The sequence below is a fragment of the Platichthys flesus genome, chromosome 12 (assembly GCF_949316205.1).
Source record: "Platichthys flesus chromosome 12, fPlaFle2.1, whole genome shotgun sequence".
Taxonomy (NCBI): Eukaryota; Metazoa; Chordata; class Actinopteri; order Pleuronectiformes; family Pleuronectidae; genus Platichthys; species Platichthys flesus.
The window spans coordinates 23,889,677-23,909,901 of record NC_084956.1 but is presented as its reverse complement, the minus strand read 5'-3'; the positions used below and the strand labels follow the sequence as shown (position 1 = coordinate 23,909,901).

Sequence of the window (20,225 nt, the reverse complement as noted above, 5' to 3'; positions counted from 1 at the left end):
GTTAAGTTATCCACTGAAGCCTCTTTGTCTTTTTAAGCAAGCCAGTACAGTGTGCTTAAGAGTGCTCCTCAGTATAAAAGATTCTGTTCTCACAAAAGAATTAATCCCAGATAAGAAAACATGAATAAATTGAAATTTGAATTTGTCACATACACTGACCATACCCAGTACGATGTGCCGTAAAAGGATTTTTATATTATTCTCCTTGACATTGAAATGAAATAAAAATACTTACTATTTTGAAATGAAGGAAGAGATTTATACAAATATATGCGCAGTTTATGTGCATCCATGAGGGAGTTGTGCCACATCACACTGAGATAGTTGTGGTGCAAAAAACATGATAATGAGGATATGGAATATTGAGAAATGTAGGAGGTTGCAGGTGTGGTGCAGAGTATGTGTGAGAAAGTCAGAACTTTTGTAAAAGAAGTTTTAAAGAAGAAATAAGAAGAAATATCTTCTATAACGGTTGGTGAATGAGGCCCAATGAGTTTATCATGAGAGTCCTGATTTCAAGGAAGTCTCTGCTTATGTGTAATTTAAGCCTGGACAGGGATGAATCCTTAGCAGAGCTAATCCATGTGTGAGTAGACTGACTGCATGCACTTGGACTGTGGATTACTTGTTGGAGAGCACTGGGTTATCCGCAGTGTGGTGATGCTGAGAGCACGGACACTGGGATGCAGTGTCTTGTGCATTTAGTCAGGATGAAAATAATGTAATTAAGCACAATAATGATAAGTTCAGTATGACAATGTGTTTGTGCCTACATGAGCATTTGTGAGAGTGAAAAAGGTGATAAGTATGTTGATGTGTGCACTTTACTGGAAACATTCAGATACTGAGCCGATAATTAAGTGGCCACTCAGCAGCCAAGTCTCTCTGTCTACTTTCAGGTTGCAAGTGAACACTCACTAATGTATTCTAAATATAGTATGGTATGATTTCACGATTGATTTAACTTAGTCATGGCTGGATCACCAAAAGGGAACATTTTGAAACTACCTGGGGACCCTGGAGGTCAGAGGGCCTTCAATTGTGTGTGAGAATATGCTCCACCGAAGCTGACTCAAGCACCAGACATGGGTCTTTCATTATTCTGTAGCTGAAATGATAAGTTGATTAATCGATAACAAATTCAACAACTGAATGACTTCAGTAATTTCTTGAGCAAAAATAATGAAGCAATATTTGAAGCTTTTCAAATGCAAAGATTTAATTACTAATTTCATGTGAAGATGCCACAATTACCTCTCTGAATTTGTTATGGTAATTTTGCAATATGGTTTATAGACTAAGCAACCAAACTTCAGAAAACAATTAGCACAATAAATTACATTTATTTATATCAATTATCTGAATTTATAAAGAGCTTTTCTTGACTTGATGTCCTCTTGAAGTGCTTTACAGTGCAGTTTTTCCATTCACTCATTCGACCATTCATACAGTGCATCTTTGTGCAGCACTTTGTATTACACATCACACATAAACTGTCGGCGCAGTACCACAGGGGCATTTTGATGTTCAGTATCTTGCCTAAGGAGGCTTAAGAGATGCAGAGTGGAGGAGCAAGGGAACGAATCACCGCCTTTCTGGTTAATGAAACTGGTGAGTGTTTGTTTGTCCTTGTCAACGGATTTTCCCCAATCTGCTAACAACAGCCCCATCTCTTACCCTCAGGAGGCTGTTTTCACGTGTTAATAATCAAATCATATGAACACACACATGCACAGATAAAACATTCCGGGCTCTGAAATGATGGATGAGCAAATCTGATCAAGTGTCACTGAGTTTGTCTGTAGGCCACATACTGAATAATATCTAGCTGTGATTAAACACTAAACGCTATTTTGCTCTCTCTAACTCTCTCTCCTCATATATTTCACTCTTTGTCTCTTTCCCTGTCCCTGCTCCCCAAATACGCCCAGGCTAATTCATCACCCAACCCAAAGCCTTTTTTAGCACCAGTCATGTGTATTCTTGGATCTCTTGGAGAGACAGATGAAAAGAAGATGAGTTGAATAGAGGGGTTCATTCCTGAGGAGTGTGGCCATTTTATAAGAATCTGTTGCTGTCTTTACGTCTTACCTCTTCCTTTATTCCTTCATATTGTCCTAGCTTACTTGATTGAGTTGGTAATTGTCAGAGTCTTTCATGACATGGTAGTGAATGGTATAATGTTGTAAATGGGCTGCATTTATATAGCACTTTTAAGGATAAGAACTATGGACTTCATGACAACGTTTTTTTAAACCTTAAACAACAGACTTCAGAAGTTCATAAGAAAAAGTTTTACTGGTATTATTTGTCATATTAAAAGAGTTAGCCATTTAACCTTTGTATATTATGGTATAGTGTGTTACGGTGTATATTTTAGTGATACATTTTTAACACAATACTTATTACAAGTAAATGCTAGCAGTTATTTCAGATTGTCCAAAAGAATAGCAGAGCTTTGAGCTAATGTCTTCATATTTGTTTATTAATGTTTGCTAATTTACACTAAATACAGCTGAGTTTATTGATGAAATGAAATGAAATTTTCTCCAAGCTCATCAATCAAAGAAAAGTATAAAACATTTTAACTGGGCATTAGCTGTACAAAGTGGGACTTGAGCAACATGACTCAGGATGATGTGCGCCACAGGATGATGTATGCTGCAGGATGATATGCGCTGCAGGATGATGTGCGCCACACGATGATGTGGGGTGATGATGTGCGGTGATGATGATATGCGCAGCAGGATTATGTGTGCCGCAGGATTATGTGCGCCACAGTATGATGTGTGCCGCACAATGATGTGCGCTGCACGATAATGTGGGTGATGATGATATGCGCCGCAGGATGATGTGCGCCAAGTGCGCCCCCAGATGATGTGCGCCGCAGGATGATGTGCGTTGCAGGATGATGTGCGCACCAGAATGATGTGTGCTGCAGGATGATGTGTGCGCCTATGTTCGCCCCAGGATGAAATGCGACCCAGGATGATGTGCGCTGTAGGATGATGTGCGCTGCACGATGATGTGCGCCGCAGGACGATGTGCGCTGCAGGAAGATGTGCGCCGATGTGAGCCACAGGATGATGTGTGCTGCAGGATGAAATGCGCTGCAGGATGATGTGCGCCACACGATGATGTGGGGTGATGATGTGCGGTGATGATGATATACGCAGCAGGATGATGTGCCCTGCAGGATGATATGCGCCGCACGATGATGTGCGCGGCAGGAAGATGTGGACGATGTGAATGCCTTGACACATGCAATGTAAAACAATATACTAATGTCACACCATCATCCTCTAACCCCGGGACGCACTGGCCGCACCGGGAGCGGCACGAAAGGCGGTCCGCCTCCTTTCCTCGGCCATGTTAAATACTTGGGCTGTTCGCACCGGCAGCGTAGTGCCAGGGACACTGGGAAGCTCCGCGGCCACACACACACACACCCTGCGCGCTCTCTGCACTCTCTGCGCGCTCTGCAAGCTCTGCGCGCCCTGTAGGAGTTCACCTACAAGAAATGAAGAAACTTTCCAAATAATATCCCAGAGTGGAGGCAAGGATCCACTGATGTGAGCTCCTGTGTCCACTGGTGTCCTGGTTCCACCCATGGCAGCGTAGTGGCGTGGTTCTGGCACAGGGAGTGCATTTCTCCGTGCTGGTTCAGGGGTAAATTATGCTGGTTTTCACAGGCAGTGTTGTGCACATTCACACCTCTCATGCACTAGTTCAAAGTTCAGTTCATACAAGTAAACATGAATAGTTCACGTTCATAATTCACCATGTAAAATCTAAACTAGTTCATAGTTCAGTTAATTTCATAGTTCTAAGGTGGAAAGTGAGGCGCCCGGCTGTTCACACTGGACGCGCATTTCTCAGAGCTGGTCAGCCCGCGGTTCTTCTTTCTCCGCTTGTTGTTGAATGTAACCCGTTCAATGTACTGGTTTGGGGGTACATGATGATGGTCTCCATATTATGAACGTGTTCACTGTTCAAATTCATTATGTGGCATTGAGTTGCGCTCAGTTCATCGTTCTCATAAAAACGAACGTGTTCAATGAACATGTTCTTTTGAATGCGTTCATGCACAACACTGTTCACAGGTAACTGACCAACGCAAGCCTGTAGCCGCCACCCCCCCACAGGAGAGTATGAGCTTCCCGGTGTCCCTGGCACTACGCTGCCGGTGCGAACAGCCCAAGTATTTAACATGGCCGAGGAAAGGAGGTGGACAGCTTTTCGCGCCGCTCCCGGTGCGGCCGGTATGTCCCGGGGTTAGAGGATGATTGTGTTACGTTACTATATTGTTTTACATTGCATTTGTCACGTCATGATAAATCAGTCTCTTGTGACGCCCTGTCGGCATTTTGCGCCCTAGGCAAGCGCCTATGTCGCCTGTACCAGGAGCCTCCCCTGGCCTGATACGCTGATGATTTAAAAAATGAACGTGAAAGTGACGTTCACCCACGTTCATCATATGGAAACTGATTCGTTAAGTTCACCATTCGCGAAAATATGCGCAACATGCACAACACTGCACAGGGAGCCACTGCAGAGGGGCTTAAGAGCCGCATGCGGCTCAGGAGCCGCAGGTTGCCGACCCCTTGTCTAGAATCTGTCAAAGAATAAAGGTTGATTTCACGGTAGCCTCACAAAATATGTTTAGGTTTTTCTTGAATTTAATATCTTAAGATCAGCTTGAGGGAATGGCTTAAATTTGATACTCCATTGAAATGATTATGAATTAGATTTTGGTGGTTAAAGGTTAAAGGTCAAGGGCGCCTCACAAAATATGTTTATTGCCTCTTGAGCATCATTGTGAAGTCTTCCTTGAAGGAATTTCTTAATTTTAACCATTCGTCACCTTAGATTACCTGATCAGTGGTCAAAGATGACAAGGTGATACTGAGATAGACAGAAATAAGGAAACTGAATGTACAGATAGGCCCTCAAATCCATAACCCACAATGTTTTGTTCCATATCTTACCACCAGCCTGAGACAAAAATATACAAAAATACCTAGACTCTTAATCTCTGAATTCTATGAGTGGCTCCTGGATGATAATGGCACGGTCCATTGTGTGATCAAGCTCTCCTGCAGCGATTAGCCTGCAGGGCCCTTTGTTCCCCTGAACAATACAAACATAATCACATTGCTTTTCATCTGCACTTAGTAGGGTCATAGGAACCCATTACGCTTTTAATTACTCAGATCAGATTAATCATACTCTCAGATGTGTGTGTGTTTGTAAATTTGTGTGTATGAAAGACAATTGGAGAGAGGCTTATTAGAGTAGAGATCAGAAAAGAACTTCCTATTGAAGACAAATATGATGAGGATATACATCTCTTCACTGATAAGATAATGAGTGAAACTCCTTATCGACAACCTGTTCTTCACTTGGAGAATCAATGTTTAATCAGAAGTATGGCTACCACAAGCCATTCCATTAAACTCTAACTGTTGGTTATCAAGTGGGATAGATATTATGTATTGCGTTTCAAAGATAGGAGAATATTTGTGGCATATAGGCTGATTTAGGCTTTAAGTCTTTTGGCTTTCAAAGTTGATATGTTCGTCACTCGTTAACTGACCAAAGAGGCCATTGACTGCTGTGTCTATGTTCCACAAAACATTCTAGTTCCTGTAAAACCCTTAGCTCTTTTCGGAAGGGGAACATAAAACCAGGTGTAATTGGTTAAAATAAGTTATTAATTACACAAATGTTTAGAGCAAGATTACAAAATATAAGAGTGACGCAATCTACAAAGGAACAAGGGCCCCAGGTTGCTGCCCATATCAAAGAAATAAATACACAGAATGACAAAAAGATGACTCTAAACCTAGAGTTAACTAGTTAACAAAAACAATAAGCAGAAATAAAACCCCAAATCCTCACTATTTCAGGAAAACAAAAATATAAACGGACAGCACCCGTAAACCTAGTGCGGCTAGCACACGTCAAAAATCCTAGCATGTGATTTAACAGATCAGTTTTTAAATCTTATATCCTGGCCAAGTCTCCAGCAGTGTAAACCTGTGATGAGTATAAAGAATGCCTTATATACAACAATCACAAAACTAGCTAACAAGATTTAGAAGCAAGGCACAAGAGGCACGTCTGGGGAGCTGATTACACATGCCATGCTTGAGCATGGCAGCTCATCATGAAATGCAGAGAAAATATTGAGCAGGAAAATATAAACTGAGTGACCAAACCATTTACCATGATGTAGGTATGGTGAAGGCAGTGTCGGGAAACTGAACAATGGGAGGAAGAAAAGAACAGAGTGAGTCAATGAACAGAGTGAGTGAAAAACAAAATAAAACAGGAAGTGAGTGTTTAGTCCAAGGTCATCACAGGTTGTGTCAGGTTAGGCTCAACAATGACTTGGTTTGTTTCAGGGAGGCTTTATATAACATCTGCTAACTTCCTCTATGTCTTTTGAATGTGAAATGTTTCCCTGCTTTTGCTCTTCGTGAGAGGACAGTTTTATAAGATGGTGTAGAAACAAAGGAGCCTCCTTCGGTTTACACAATGGTTTACAGTTTTTATTATTTTAATGGTCCTGACTGAGGATCGTGAACTTAATCTTTCGTGACTGCGAAGACGAAGCCAGACAGAGGACTGAATCAAATCTGTAGCAAATGCACATCTTGTATATTTTTTTATTTTTACCGTATGTCATTTTTTAAAGCACAAGACACACTATTCTTTAATCTCACATTTGAATACAATGTTAAATGTATAATTCCACAAAGGAATACATAGACTCAGATATTTGTAAACTGATCGTTGTTTTGAGACAGATTTTCCTCCAAAAAAAACCTCCTGTGGGATACACAGAAAGTTCAATCAGTCCGCACAGTATGGTGAAGTTTAATACTGTAGAGCAAATCCACTGGCGTTCTTTCTTGTTACACAATCCAACCAGAATGACGATTTTGTTATACATTTTCAGAGAGTGTGTCATGTTGACAGCATGTTTGTTATTGTATGTGACATGTATACTGCTCATCTAAAGTGACATGGATCTGCTGTAGGCCAGTTTGTTTGACTGCGGGAAAGGTCAGAAAAGTCAAATTAGAATAGAAACAGAATCACAGTTAAGATGGTTTGATATCCGTCACATGTTGCTTCTTCTTTGACTATAAACCAGCCTTATAGTAAGGATAAGTATTTCCCCTTTCTCTTACATCAATTTATTTTGCATCGCATCTGATTTTGATCAGAAAGCTATTAAGTTAATTTCTTGTTCAAAAAGCACATTGCAGACATCTGTGGTTTTGATATGAACCGAGTAAAAATTTGTTTTAATCAATAAAAATATGCATTTGAATTTGAGTCATACTATCTTTATTCATCTGATTTGAACAATTACACAAGTGACCCAAATATGACTGTTTTCAGTGACATTGAGAAATGAAACTGCTGAGAAATCATACTGAATCATATTGAACAACTCTGCTGCTGAGTGTGTGTGGAGCCCATTAGAAAACTGACCTGACAAAATCCATCATTGATTTCTCTGTGTTTCTTCAGTGATGCTGTGTCAAGGTGTCATCTACCATATCCATCTCTCACATTAACTCAACATTCAACACGACTGCAGAAGTCCATCTGTTAAGTTTTCACACACAGCTGCACAAATATATTGCATACCCTCTAATAGACTCAAGACACAGGTTGTTCCAACGCTTCAAGTAGAAGATATATCTAGCGCTACTGTGTGTTCCACGTTGGTTTTTTCTATTATCAACCCATTTTCTGATCCACAAAATGCAAAATAGTTAAAACATATCACTATGTCTTGTTTTTAGAGACAACAGTCCGAAACAAAATATGTTCAGTTAACTATCCATAGGAAAGTTCCTAACCCCACGGCATGTTGTCATTTTGTTGTCTCTGACAAGTTGTCCACCAAGCTGAGGATTTAGATAAGCCTGTCCTCTGAGTTAAACAAATTTCAACTACAAGTTTCCATGTGGTTCAGCTCTTTTTATTGCATATTTTTATTCTGTAAATATCTTTTTTTGTTTGACAAATATTTGCTATTTATTTAAACAAGTGCTGCAAATTTTCCTGCATAGTAAGAGTTTGGTTCATCTGTTGTCCATTATTAGAAAGTCTGGATACTATTTTCTATTTACTAAAAAAATGTTAGTCTGATTCATTCTGCTTTACTCTGTTCACAACAGCTGCAGGTGTGTGATAATATGTAAATCTCCATTTTGATTCTTTATCCTGTTATATGCATATGCAATCATTATTTGGAATTTTTAATGTGACCAGGACACTTGACAGTTAATGAAAAAACAAGTAGTAAATCCTTACATTTGAAAAGCTGGAACCAGCAAATTCTGATCATTGCTTGATCCTTGGTTATTAATTTCAGTTTTGCTACACATGGACTAATTGTCTCAGATAAGATTCTATGACTTATTGTGTTCTAAAGCATTATCCTAGACAGTAGATGCTAAAATCATGCTGTTGCTAATTTATCATCACAGTGTGTAATGACCTCTTCATAAATTCCCAACATAAATCAGACAAGCTTCTTTGATCAACACAGGTGAACAAAATACAATGCCCACATGATGAGTTATGTAATTATACATGCACAGTACACATAGGGCGGCTGTGGCTTAGGGGTAGAGTAGTGGTCCTCCAAGCTGAAGGTCGGCAGTTCGATCCCCATTTTGACCCATCTGCATGCCGAAGTATCCTTGGTCAAGACGCTGAACCCCGAATGGCCCCCCATAGAATAACAAAGTGCTGCGAATAGATGCACTGTATGAATGTGTGTGTGAATGGGTGAATATAAAACTGTACTGTAAAGCGCTTTGAGTGGTCATCAGGACTAGAAAAGCGCTATGTAAATACAAAACCATTTACCATTTACATATGTTATATGCATGTATTGTATAATAATACAATAATACAAAAGAAACGTAACCGAGTTATTTTATCTCTTGTGATGAGGAGCCAAGAATGCTGCTGTCACGTGCAGTATGTTATCGCACTGTATCGTATGAGACACGTGCTCATGGCCTGGTTATTTTCTCTCCAGGGACAAGGCTGGAGCTAGCACTCACTGAGGGTACACACACACAATCAACAGAGATATGTGATGGCCGTACACACACATACACACCATAAAAATATATACACACACATTACACAATCACTGCATAGAAACACACACAGACACACTTGTTTTAAAGAAATATGTGAAACACATACATACAGAACTTAAAGGCATACATCCATGCACAAGCCTGCCAAGGGACGCTAATGAAAATGATGTAGCTAATTAAGAATGACAGTGAAGAGCGATGGGCGGCCATGTTATGTGACATTATTGGGTTAGCTTGGACCTATAGACTTAGGATTCTGCGGTGAAGATAGGACAATGTGTGAGAGCGGGAAAGAGAGATTGGTGGATGGATCAATGCAATGGGGAAAAGGATATATCAAGATATAGAAAGTGATACAAAGAATATTTCTAGGTTTATGCCTAACATTTCTGAGTGTTATATTAATATTCCCCAAAGCATTCTCACACACCTCCATATCATCTGGAATTTGTGAACATATTTATTCAATTGTCCTTTCTCTATGAATTTATCGCCCTGTTTCTGCCAATGAGCTGCACTTATAAAAGGTAATATGAACATTGGATCAAGGTCGTGATGTATAATGTGGAACTGTAAAGAAATAGCACCAACTTAATAGATGCCCTTAGCTCTATGCAACATTTTAGCCTCCTTCAGATTTACTTTCCGCTTTAATATTTCGGTTCAGACTCAGTGCCATATTAGTAAAGAAATGATGTCATGAAAATTAAAACACAAATGGAGATGACCATGTGATGCAGACTGAATAGAACTGTGTGAACTTTGGGCTCAATCCAGAAAACTACATTGGTTCCAGAGACTCGCGGAGGGGAAAAATGGCGGAAGGCAAGGAAAATGTCAGCTTTGTGACTAGGATCAGTGATGAAAGAGAAAGAGTGGAAGATGCAGAACAGACCATCACTGACACATAGGACATGGTGTCTCAGCTGCTAGCTAAACTTGGGCACACCAAAGCGTAGCTGAGTGAGGCAAATAACAAGCTCGATGACCAGGAAAGTAGGTCCAGGCGCAACAACTTATAGATCACCAACCTGCCAGTAGGTACTGATTTCTTTGAGACGTAACTACCCAAAATCCTGAATGTCATTGCAAAAAAAGGCCAGATCTAGATGGACAGATGCCACCTTCGGCTGCGGCAATAGTCAACAAGACAGAGGATTGTCTACATTGGTCTGCACAAATAAACAGCTGATCATGCAAAGGGCACAAAACATGGATGAAAAAAACGTATTCACTTTTCATCAGCGGTGGAAAACAGGCAACACAAGTTTGTGAAGGCAAATAAGTTTTTCCGAGTACTGGGGATACCTTATAGAATGCTTTGTCTATATTACCCATGATAATAATGTACAGATGTTTAAAGTTGTAGCAGAAGCAAAGAGGTATTTTGATGAGATTCAGAAAGACAATACATTAACTATAAATGCAATTTTTAAATTTAGCTCATGATAGACCTGCAGCTGAAATATTGTTAAGAAGGAGGCAAGTCGACATAGTTAGTGCAGTCAAGGTCTATCTGTAGTTAAGTTTAAGTTGACATAATTTTTAGTTAGTACAAATAGCTTTCTTAAAAGAAATTAATTTAGTGGACAAAGCGCAAATTAAATTAAGATGAGATTGGGGAGGTCAGTCTTATTAGTCATTATTATTGAGTCTACTAATAGTAGAGGAGTTGCTATCTAGATACACCCCATTTGTATTTAGCACATGCAAAAGAGTTACTGCAGGAAGACAGGGAAAACATTACTGCTTGTTTTGCAGTATTTTACAAATCTTTATATATAATTAGACAACAACAGCACTCAAGAGGAACTCGAAAGGTTATTTTCTAAAAATCAAATTACAAACATTAACAAAACGGGAGCAAAAATCACTGGGGAAGAAATATTTGAGGCAATAGCCCTTATGGGCAGTGGAAAATGTCTTGGCCCAGTTAGGTTGTAGACCTTTAAAAAGCAAACTCGATCCCTAACTGGCTAAAACTTAAGACTACAGTTTAAACACTGCCCACCCTCTGCCAGAAACAATGCCAATATATGTATATATGTAAATGGATTTGTATTTATATAACGCTTTTCTAGTCTTTATGAGCACTCAAAGCGCTTTACAGTACAGCTCTACATTCACCCATTCACACACCCATTCATGTTATTCTATGGGGGGCCCAAGGACACTTCGGCATGCAGATGGGTCGGACTGGGGATCGTACTGCCGATCTTCAGGTTGGAGGACGACCACTCTACCACTCAGCCACAGCCGCCCCTATATGTGTCTCTCCTAACTCACTAAAAGCTTTTGATGAATGTCAATATCAAATTTCCTTACAAGCGTGTCAGTAGTTGTTGAGACATCTTGCTCTGACCGAAATGTTGTCAGTCCCACTTTCTAGTAAGAGAAGTTGAAGCTGTGGAACATTCTTTGGAGTATTCAATGTATTGTAATATTCTAGTCCCTCTGCAAAGCATACAGCTAACCAATATATATAGACTGCATATGGTAAATACATACACCACTATGATATCCCAGTCACAGGCAGATATGAATACGCAAAATCTAAATGTGATTTTGAGATGAATAAATGTGAAGATACATTTTGAGCTGTTAATGTGATCCTAATGGACACGGCTCACGGCCTGTTGTCCCATGTGTAGAGAGCCTGTGGCTTCTGAGATGAGTGTGTTTACCTCTGTGACTGACTGAGTTGCAAAGCATATCTGCTAGCATATGCTGCTACTTTGGTAGTCATGATTGTGTGTGTCTGTGCATGTGCGTGAGTAACTCAGTCTTATGTCATGCACCTCCCCCCACCCCCTGGCATCTTATCTGTTACGTCATGTCACCATAGTAACTTTGGCAGTGGTGATGTATTCTGCTTAGCTGAACTAGCAGCAAAAGCTAAAACCCTCACAGAGATCTGTCTGTGTGTGTTCACTGTGTGTGTTCACCAAGTTGATTGTTGTCAGTATGCACTTTGTGTGTGTGTCTGTGTGTGTGTGTGTGTGTGGGGGGGAAGCATACACTAATTTATCATAATTAAATATAAAAAAATATAGACTATACTATGATATAGTGTAATAAAATCCCTTGACAGCTTAAGTTGGGTGGTGGTTCATATTTTGGATATATACAGCTCAGATTTAAAGAAATGAAAAGAAAAAATATTCTATTAAATTCTCTCATTTCTAATATAACCATTAATCACTCCTACCCATTGCAGATAGACAGTATAGTTAAATGAACATTAAATACAGCCGTAAATACAAAGACAGTGGTTGTAGAGCCACGGAGGAGTCCTTTTTTGTTCCATATAGCTGAGCATAGGGCTATTTATAGAAGCCCCGGTGTTCTCTGTACCTATGTCAGGCCTGTTGCATGCTGGAAAAGGAGAGATGTTGGAGATGGGGTTCTGGAGGATACTCTGACCTATGGGAAATATTTTTCTGAGTGGTTACCCATTTTGTTAGTCTTGTGTGTGAAGTGGCTCCTGCACATGTGACACAGTTTACAGTCCCTTCAGTGTTTGTTTCACAGGTGACAACAGAGAAAAATATTTCTAGCAAGTCATCAACAATGTAAACAGAGCTGGTTTCACAATGTAAAAAAATACTCTTTGCAAATGCTTTATGAAGAAAGGTAATAGAAACTGTAGTTTGTTCAAATGAAACATAAAGCACCTTCAATATTTTGGACATCGGCTAATCCTATTCACAATCCAGGTGAACCTTTTTTGATTATATGGGCCAATAGCTAATGAATACAAGCCCTGATATAATTAGCTGTTTTTGGCTAAACCTATGCTTCCGAGCACATATCTACTGTAATACTGCCACAGTATCATGTTCCAACTCAGTCTTTCTGCTCTTCCATTTGCCTGTGACATGGCTGTTTGCAAACCGCTGCAAACGTTTCATGTTCCTGCTGTTTGATAAATATAGCGTGTGGTGCTATTTATAGAGGCACTGGCGTACTATGCACCTAAGTCAGGGCCTGTTGCATGCTGGAAGAGAAGATGGGTTGAAGGTGGGGCGCTTGAGGATACCATGACCCGGATGACTGAGCTGGAAAATCAGCCTTTTGGCGCTCAGCGTGCTGCCGTACTAATGCGGTGACACTAGAAGCATGTCTCTATTATGCCTCTAGTATGCCTCAATTTTGAGAATATGAAGTAACTCCCTAATGTTCATCTTGAAGACCAACAGTATAAAGGATCTCTCAGTCTGTAATTATTGTGTTATATAAAACGACCTTATCTAGATGAAACATGACGGATTCACTGTCTTTTACCTAGCTAGCTGGTGGTTTGTTAACAAGAATAAGACTCACTGTGCAGCAATTCTAACCATCCCATCATCTCCCTGTTTTTCTCTCTCTAACTATGCCAGGATATCAATTTTCGAGAGATGTGGACCTGGAGGAGGCAAGGTGGGGCAGTCGTCACCTTCTACAAGAAGTCTTTGACAATGAGTCAAAGCTCTATTCTGAGCCTGAGAAAAACTGCACCGAACCAGGTAAGCTTGTGTGACAAGGTTAAACGTGAGCTGCATTTGGAACAGCTCACGTTACAGGAGCAGAAAGCAGTGCTCTGAGACATCAAGCTGTTTAAAGAACCCATTGTGTTTTTTAAAGGCAGAGGAATTCCTGTCTCCTGTTGTGTTGATGCTTTGATTAGAACACGATCACATGATTTTGTCCAGAGACTTAATATAATATGAGCTGTTGGACCTAGTTGGATCTAGTTTTATGCAGGGTTCCTAGGGTCATGAAAAAACTGGAAAAATCATTGAATTGTAAAAAAAAAAAAATGTCCAGACCTGGAAAAGTTCTTGAAAAATGTAAATTTCAAAAGTTTTGGAGAAGTCATGGAAATTTGTTATATTCATATTTTCATGTTGTAAATTTTACGCTGAGTTTTTAAATAATTCATATGCTTTTAAAAGAAATACGATTAAAATATAAGCAGGCATACGCTCTCATACTCATTGAAAGGTTCGGTGGGGAAGCAGGCGAGATAATGCACTATGCCAGGGAAGTGTAGATTTAACCATGCTTGGCTACAAATGGAAAAGTACATGCCATGGGTTACAACAGACAGAGACCTCAATCAAACTATTGTCTCTTATTCATAAGTGTCATTTAAGGTGTGCTTTGGAATTCTAAATGTTGTCACTTTTTCATGTATACACCGAGATTTCACAAAACGTTAGGTCATGGAAAATTGGTTTAAAGTTATTGAAAAGTCATGGAAAAGTCATGTAAATCCATTGGTCAAAATAGATTTAACACATTAAGTGTTATCAGTTCAAATATGCAAATATAAATAAGTGCAAAACAGCTTATCTTTAATAAATTTACAAAAAAATCCCCACAAATTATATAAACCCTGACCAAATACAATATCTTAAGACTAAATAACATTTTCAGTCTCTAATACAGCAACATATTCTGTACTCCAACCAGGCCAGGGATGCTCACGCTGCAGACTCATGTACTTGACATGGAGTCACACAAGGTGTCAAACATGGCGCATCGCTCTTCTTTCAAATGTGTTCCATGTCGTAAGGTGCTTCATTAAGTTTGTTGTGTTCCCCCTCAATCTTCCTCTCGGTTTATCGGTGGATGCAAACCACAGGGTGTATAGCAGCAGTTGGAGGAAAGAGTAGATAATGCTGGAGCGCAGGAAATCTGACCAAGCAAAATATCTGAGTGTAAGTGCAGAATTATAGAAAAAGCAGAGCAAATCTAAGCACAAGAAGGGGTTATATGTCTGTCAGTACAGGGTTTTTAGAGAAAGCATAACAAAATCTGAATCAGTTAGTCTAACTCTTAAACTGAAATGCCATGCGTAAGATCGTGTTTAATGAAGATCCTGGCTTTGTCTTTTTTTATTTAGTTGTGGAGGTAAACTGCTTAGTCATTACATCCTGTATAATGATAGAAATATCCTGCCTCCCCTTCCCTTCACCTTTACAAACACACCATGCAGTCTCAGGAGACTGAGGCTGAAATATGAGCAGCACTACCTCTGCTGAGGAGCCAGAGACAAACAGAGAGAGAAAACAAGCGGGTGTTGAGATTGAGATGAAAGCTGATGAAAAACTCTCTCAGGTAGAAATTCTCTGTGCTCTCCTTCAAACTGAAAGATTCCAGCATCACCATGTGTGCATCCCTGTGTGTCTGCTAGTTTCTCCTGAGTTTACCAAAAACTCCCATGCCTTGTGTTTGTTTCCCTGTGAGCTTGTCAGTGTTTGTGTGTATGTGTCTGTGTGTGTGCGTGCCTTTGCATGTGTTTGTGTGTGTGTTTGTGTTTGAGAGTGTTTTCCATGTGGAATCTTGGGGCTTTACAAGTGGGATGCTCTGCCAAGCATTCTCATAGTAAACACCACCTCTATCTAGTGCTTGCATGCAAACACATACAAACATAAACACTCCTCCTTCCTGCAGTTTGGAGATGGGACGATGGATATAGTCTGACTGAATTTGTATGGACAAGCCATTTTTAGACAGCATATCGTTTATGTGCTATTTCTGCTTAATTATGATTTTTCTCCTGAAACACTAATTACCTTAATAAGGATTATTCCTGCTTCTCCTCACAATGTTCTCCTTACACCTCACTCCCTCTCTCTCCGTCTGTCACTGCATTATTGTCTGTTCGGCTCTCTCGTTCCCCCCGAAGCACTCACTGTCTCTGTCATCTTTGGTTTTTTCCATCTGTCTCATTTATTTATTTTTTACCAGACACAATCATCAGTTCAATTTCTAGTTGTTGAGCATTCATGTTATGCACTGTAGAAACATAAACCCACTGAGGATATGGTTGCTTGTGCATCTTTGTGCAACTTTGTGCATGCTGCTCATATTCTAACGCAGTGGTTCTCAACCTTTTTTCAGTGACGTACCCCCTTCGAAGAAAAAATTCTGCCGAGTACCCCCTAACCAGCGCAAAGCATTTTTGGTTGAAAGAAAGATGTAATGTGATTTATTAAGCCTTGTTACCAGACACATTCAAATTTAAAACTCCATCAATGTCCATAACATTGCTCATTTTCAGTGGTCTCTCTTGAACTATTTCGAAATAAAAAGATATAAAAATAACTAAAGACTTTTATTATAATCTCATTATAAATAAAGATTTGTGCACCTCAAAATAATTATCAACTTAAAGTGACCTCTTTTGGGATCATAATAAAGATATGTTCTCAAACTGACCTCATGAACTTAATTATAGCTAAACACTTCTTCCCAAAAAATAAATCATTAACTTGGTTTTAAATAAAAGATTAGCTCAAAACATATCCTTTTAATATTTATCATCTTAAAATATCTTCTTTAAGGATCGAAAATAATACTGACAGGTAGCTTGTTTCAGTTTGCTTCGGGGAGGCTTTTCGCATCGTGTCTTGAGATGACCTGAATTCAGAAAGTTTCCTCTTAAAAAAACTCAGGTGGCTTACCAACATGACTTTCATGTTTTGTCTGGAGATACCGCTGAAGATGTGGTGGCTTAATGCCACTGTTGGCTAAACTCTCCCCACAGAAAAAAACTAAAAGTGAAAATAACCCAATCTATGTTATTGTTAATATTATTGAAGCGTCTTTCTGTTATTTTATTGTGAAATATTTGCTCGCTTTAAGGTCATACAATTTCATTTCCGCTTTTGTATTACATGCTTTTATTTTGAAAGGGTACCGGTAGAGACGCGGACTTCTTGTTATGAATCATTAACTTCACAACGGAAAACTTTTACGTTTTAGCGCCCCTCCGAAGAGGCACAAGCTCTCACGGTGTTGTTTAGGGAAGGCTCTCTGCTCTGGTTTCGCCTTCTTTGGTACTTGTCCCTCCGTGTTTCAGCAGCATTGCTGCTGCACTTCAACTCGACTCCATTGTTGAAGTTTTCAAGGCAGGTGATGACAGGCGATGACAGGTGGCATGTGCCAGGTTGGGTCAAACCATCGGTATGGGGGAGACTGTTTTTTTATGATAATTAAAATGAAAATCCTACTGAATATAAAATTTAGTTCATGAACTTACACTTATATTTTATTGAATATTTGTTAAATAAAAACATTTCAAGGATTTTTGAATGGATGCTAATTTAAATATATTAAAAAAAAATCTCAAGTACCCCCTGGAGTACCTTCAAGTACCCCCAGGGGTACGCGTACCCCCATTTGAGAATCACTGTTCTAACGCATACAGACACATAATGTTTCCATGTAAACTAATATTCAGTCATTACTGCAGCATTTAAACTTATTTTTTTCAAAGAAAGGGGAAATTTCTTGCACGGTCATTAATTGGATTTGTTTAATTTGTTCAACTGTCTGCTTGATTAACCCCAAAACCAAAAGACAGGATCGTGAGATGTTGAAGATCTAATTGCATATTTCATAGCTTATTTCAGGTTGAGTCACTAGACTGGCAAGTCAAATTATTTCGGAAAAAAAAAGTTAAGTGGAGGATTCATTATGTTGAGTCAGACAGTTTTGTTAGGGAGCTAAATTAACCTTTGCAAAAGAGATAAAATGGTACTATTTGCGAATAAGGGTGTAGGATATTTGCTGGAATGAGCGTGAGATGCATCTGCTAGGGAATAGGGGATTCTATTGTTGTGCTTTCAAAGGAGTAGTTTCGGAGAAATAGCCTGGGTCCTTTTTTTAGTGGTGTACGCTTGAAAGCATCCATGCAAATATGCAACAGAGAGACTTTGACACGTGGCAAAATTTCCCAAAATATCGTTGCTTCTTCTGCTGTTGACTCAGGCTAGCTCGGGTCTGTGTGACTCCCTCGAGTGAGTAAATCAATTGAACTGTGCTGAGCTGGATGCAGCATAAGAGGCATGATGGTTTTTATGGGAGATAGATGTTGCTCTTGAGGCAGATAAAATAAACCGTTAACCAAAGCTAAAAAAGAAAAAATATCAGGGTCCATTTCGTTTAATGTCTGCACTGAGCACAAATGTTCGCTCAATGCATTTGAGTCTGAAAGGTCAAGCATACACAAAATAATTTTATCGCAAAGCCCAGGCACTAGCTCCATCTGGAGCCTTCAACTGCCTGGCATTGTCTTTATATATGAATATGAGAATATCTAGGTCTGGTCATTTGTTAACTATGTGAAAAAAGTATAATATATATACAAATTTGGATGAGGATGAAAAACCGCAAACACATGCATAGAAGACACTAAAATAGATGTCGAGACAGCTTTTGGTCTAAAAAGCTGACGACATTGTCATTGACATCCTCTGCCTGCTGCACCACCACTCACCTGAACGCTCCAGATATCAGTGTTGTTGTGAACCCGTCTGAGCTGAGAATCTCCCTCTGTGTTGTTCATGTATGAAATGCAAACTCCAGGTCACACTCTCAAGACATTCTCCGGAGTTCATGACTGATAGGGATAGTTCTCTGAAAAATGTCATTGTTTACTCATCACGAAGCCGTTGGAAGGGCTGGTGAAGTGTTTGAGTCCACAGTTTCATTGTTAAACAGAAATCCAATAGAGTTGAAGTAACTGGCGACTGTAAGAAATGTAAAAAAAAACACAGAATAACCCCTCTGTGAAATGCCTTCATCCTGCTCCTGTGGTGTCATACAAGTGTCCGTAAGCTCCGACATTCGAATTCAACTTCGAAATGTGAAGATACGGGGGAGGAATGCATAGATCAACGTTTCCTGATCCACTCAATCACCTACACATTTGACCTACAACAAACATTGGGAATTTCTAAAATCAAACTTTTTTTAACAAAGATTTATCAGAAAAGTTCCTACAATTCAGAATACCATGCAATATCCGTCAGCAACTGTGAAAATACCTCCTGATGCTGTTCGACACCCCTTAACTACTGGAGCTTTTAAATCAAATCACACACACGTAGGCTGTTCTTTGTGTCTTCTTTTAATAACTAATTTTACATTTTTCACAAATTCTCAGCTGGCGTCTCACTTCTGCTATAGACTAATCCAGGTTGAAGGGCAACCAGTATGTAGGCTACCTCACAACCTCAGGACAGATGTTATTTCCCTTAAGAATATTGTGTGAAATATGTACATACACTGTCTATAGTGGTGACAAATTATATATTTACATCCCTCTTGTGTCGTGCTGTGGACATGCACTGTCATGACATACAGTACAGACTGAATGGTCATAGGACATGATGTACTCACTCCTGATCTTTAGAATCTGAATTCCCCAAAGGCGCATGTCGAGGTTCATTCCAATAAAAAAAAAACATATGATGTAAAACTGAAAATCGCAACATTTATGTTTTGTAAATAAATACCTTTGTTTAAGTCTCCAAATCCGTTTTACTTTTAGGACTGACACCAATCTTGGTTGATATCAGATATAGAAAGTGAGTAAGAAAGAAAGTTACCATCAAAATAAGATGGTTGAAAAAGGACATCAGCAGTATTTGATTGACAGCTGATGTACAGCACAAAACAGCTAAACTGAGATTTAAATCGGATAAGAAAACAAAAAGGAAGCTCTGCAGATTAGAAAATGACCACACTTAGATTAAATATTATGTAGCAAATATCATTTCTGACTAAAACCCAGGTTAAATACATTGGCAGGTGAGTAGCATCATGACAACATTATTAGTCACATCTGACAAACATGAAGCATCTGTGTTTATACACTGTCCATCATTGTTCACATATACAGACTAATGAGTGAGAAAGTCCTGCTCTAATCTGTCAGAGGAGATGTTTGTGTACATCTGTACAGCAGCCACTTTTCGCCCTGCACTCTGTTTGTGCTCTAATTGGTCAGATCAATGGCACTTACGTCCTCCTCCTATCTAGCCACCCACAAAAGTATCCACAATCATTCACACAGAAGAAAAAATGTTCTTACTCCCGGATAGAAGAGACACAAGAGGACTTTCATATACAAACACACACATGCATATATTGGAGCAAACAAATGTGCATTGATCCGTTTTTTCATCTTGTGTTTGGTATGGCTGCACATGCATGCACACACACACGCAAACACACGCAAACATTCTTCAATTATGCATTATAACAGTGGAGCGTGACGGATTAGAGATAATCATGCTTACGATTGCC

General features: G+C 39.4%; 1 protein-coding gene across 1 annotated transcript in view; it reads left to right on the top strand.

Annotated features, from left to right (window-relative positions):
• The window catches only part of LOC133966618 (sodium/potassium/calcium exchanger 3-like), an 82,125-nt gene that overhangs the window by 14,329 nt on the left and 47,571 nt on the right, over nt 1-20,225 (top strand). Inside the window, exon 2 of the mRNA XM_062401604.1 lies at nt 13,523-13,648. Within this exon, the coding sequence (XP_062257588.1) occupies nt 13,523-13,648 (126 nt within the window). The remainder of the gene's footprint in view (nt 1-13,522; nt 13,649-20,225) is intronic.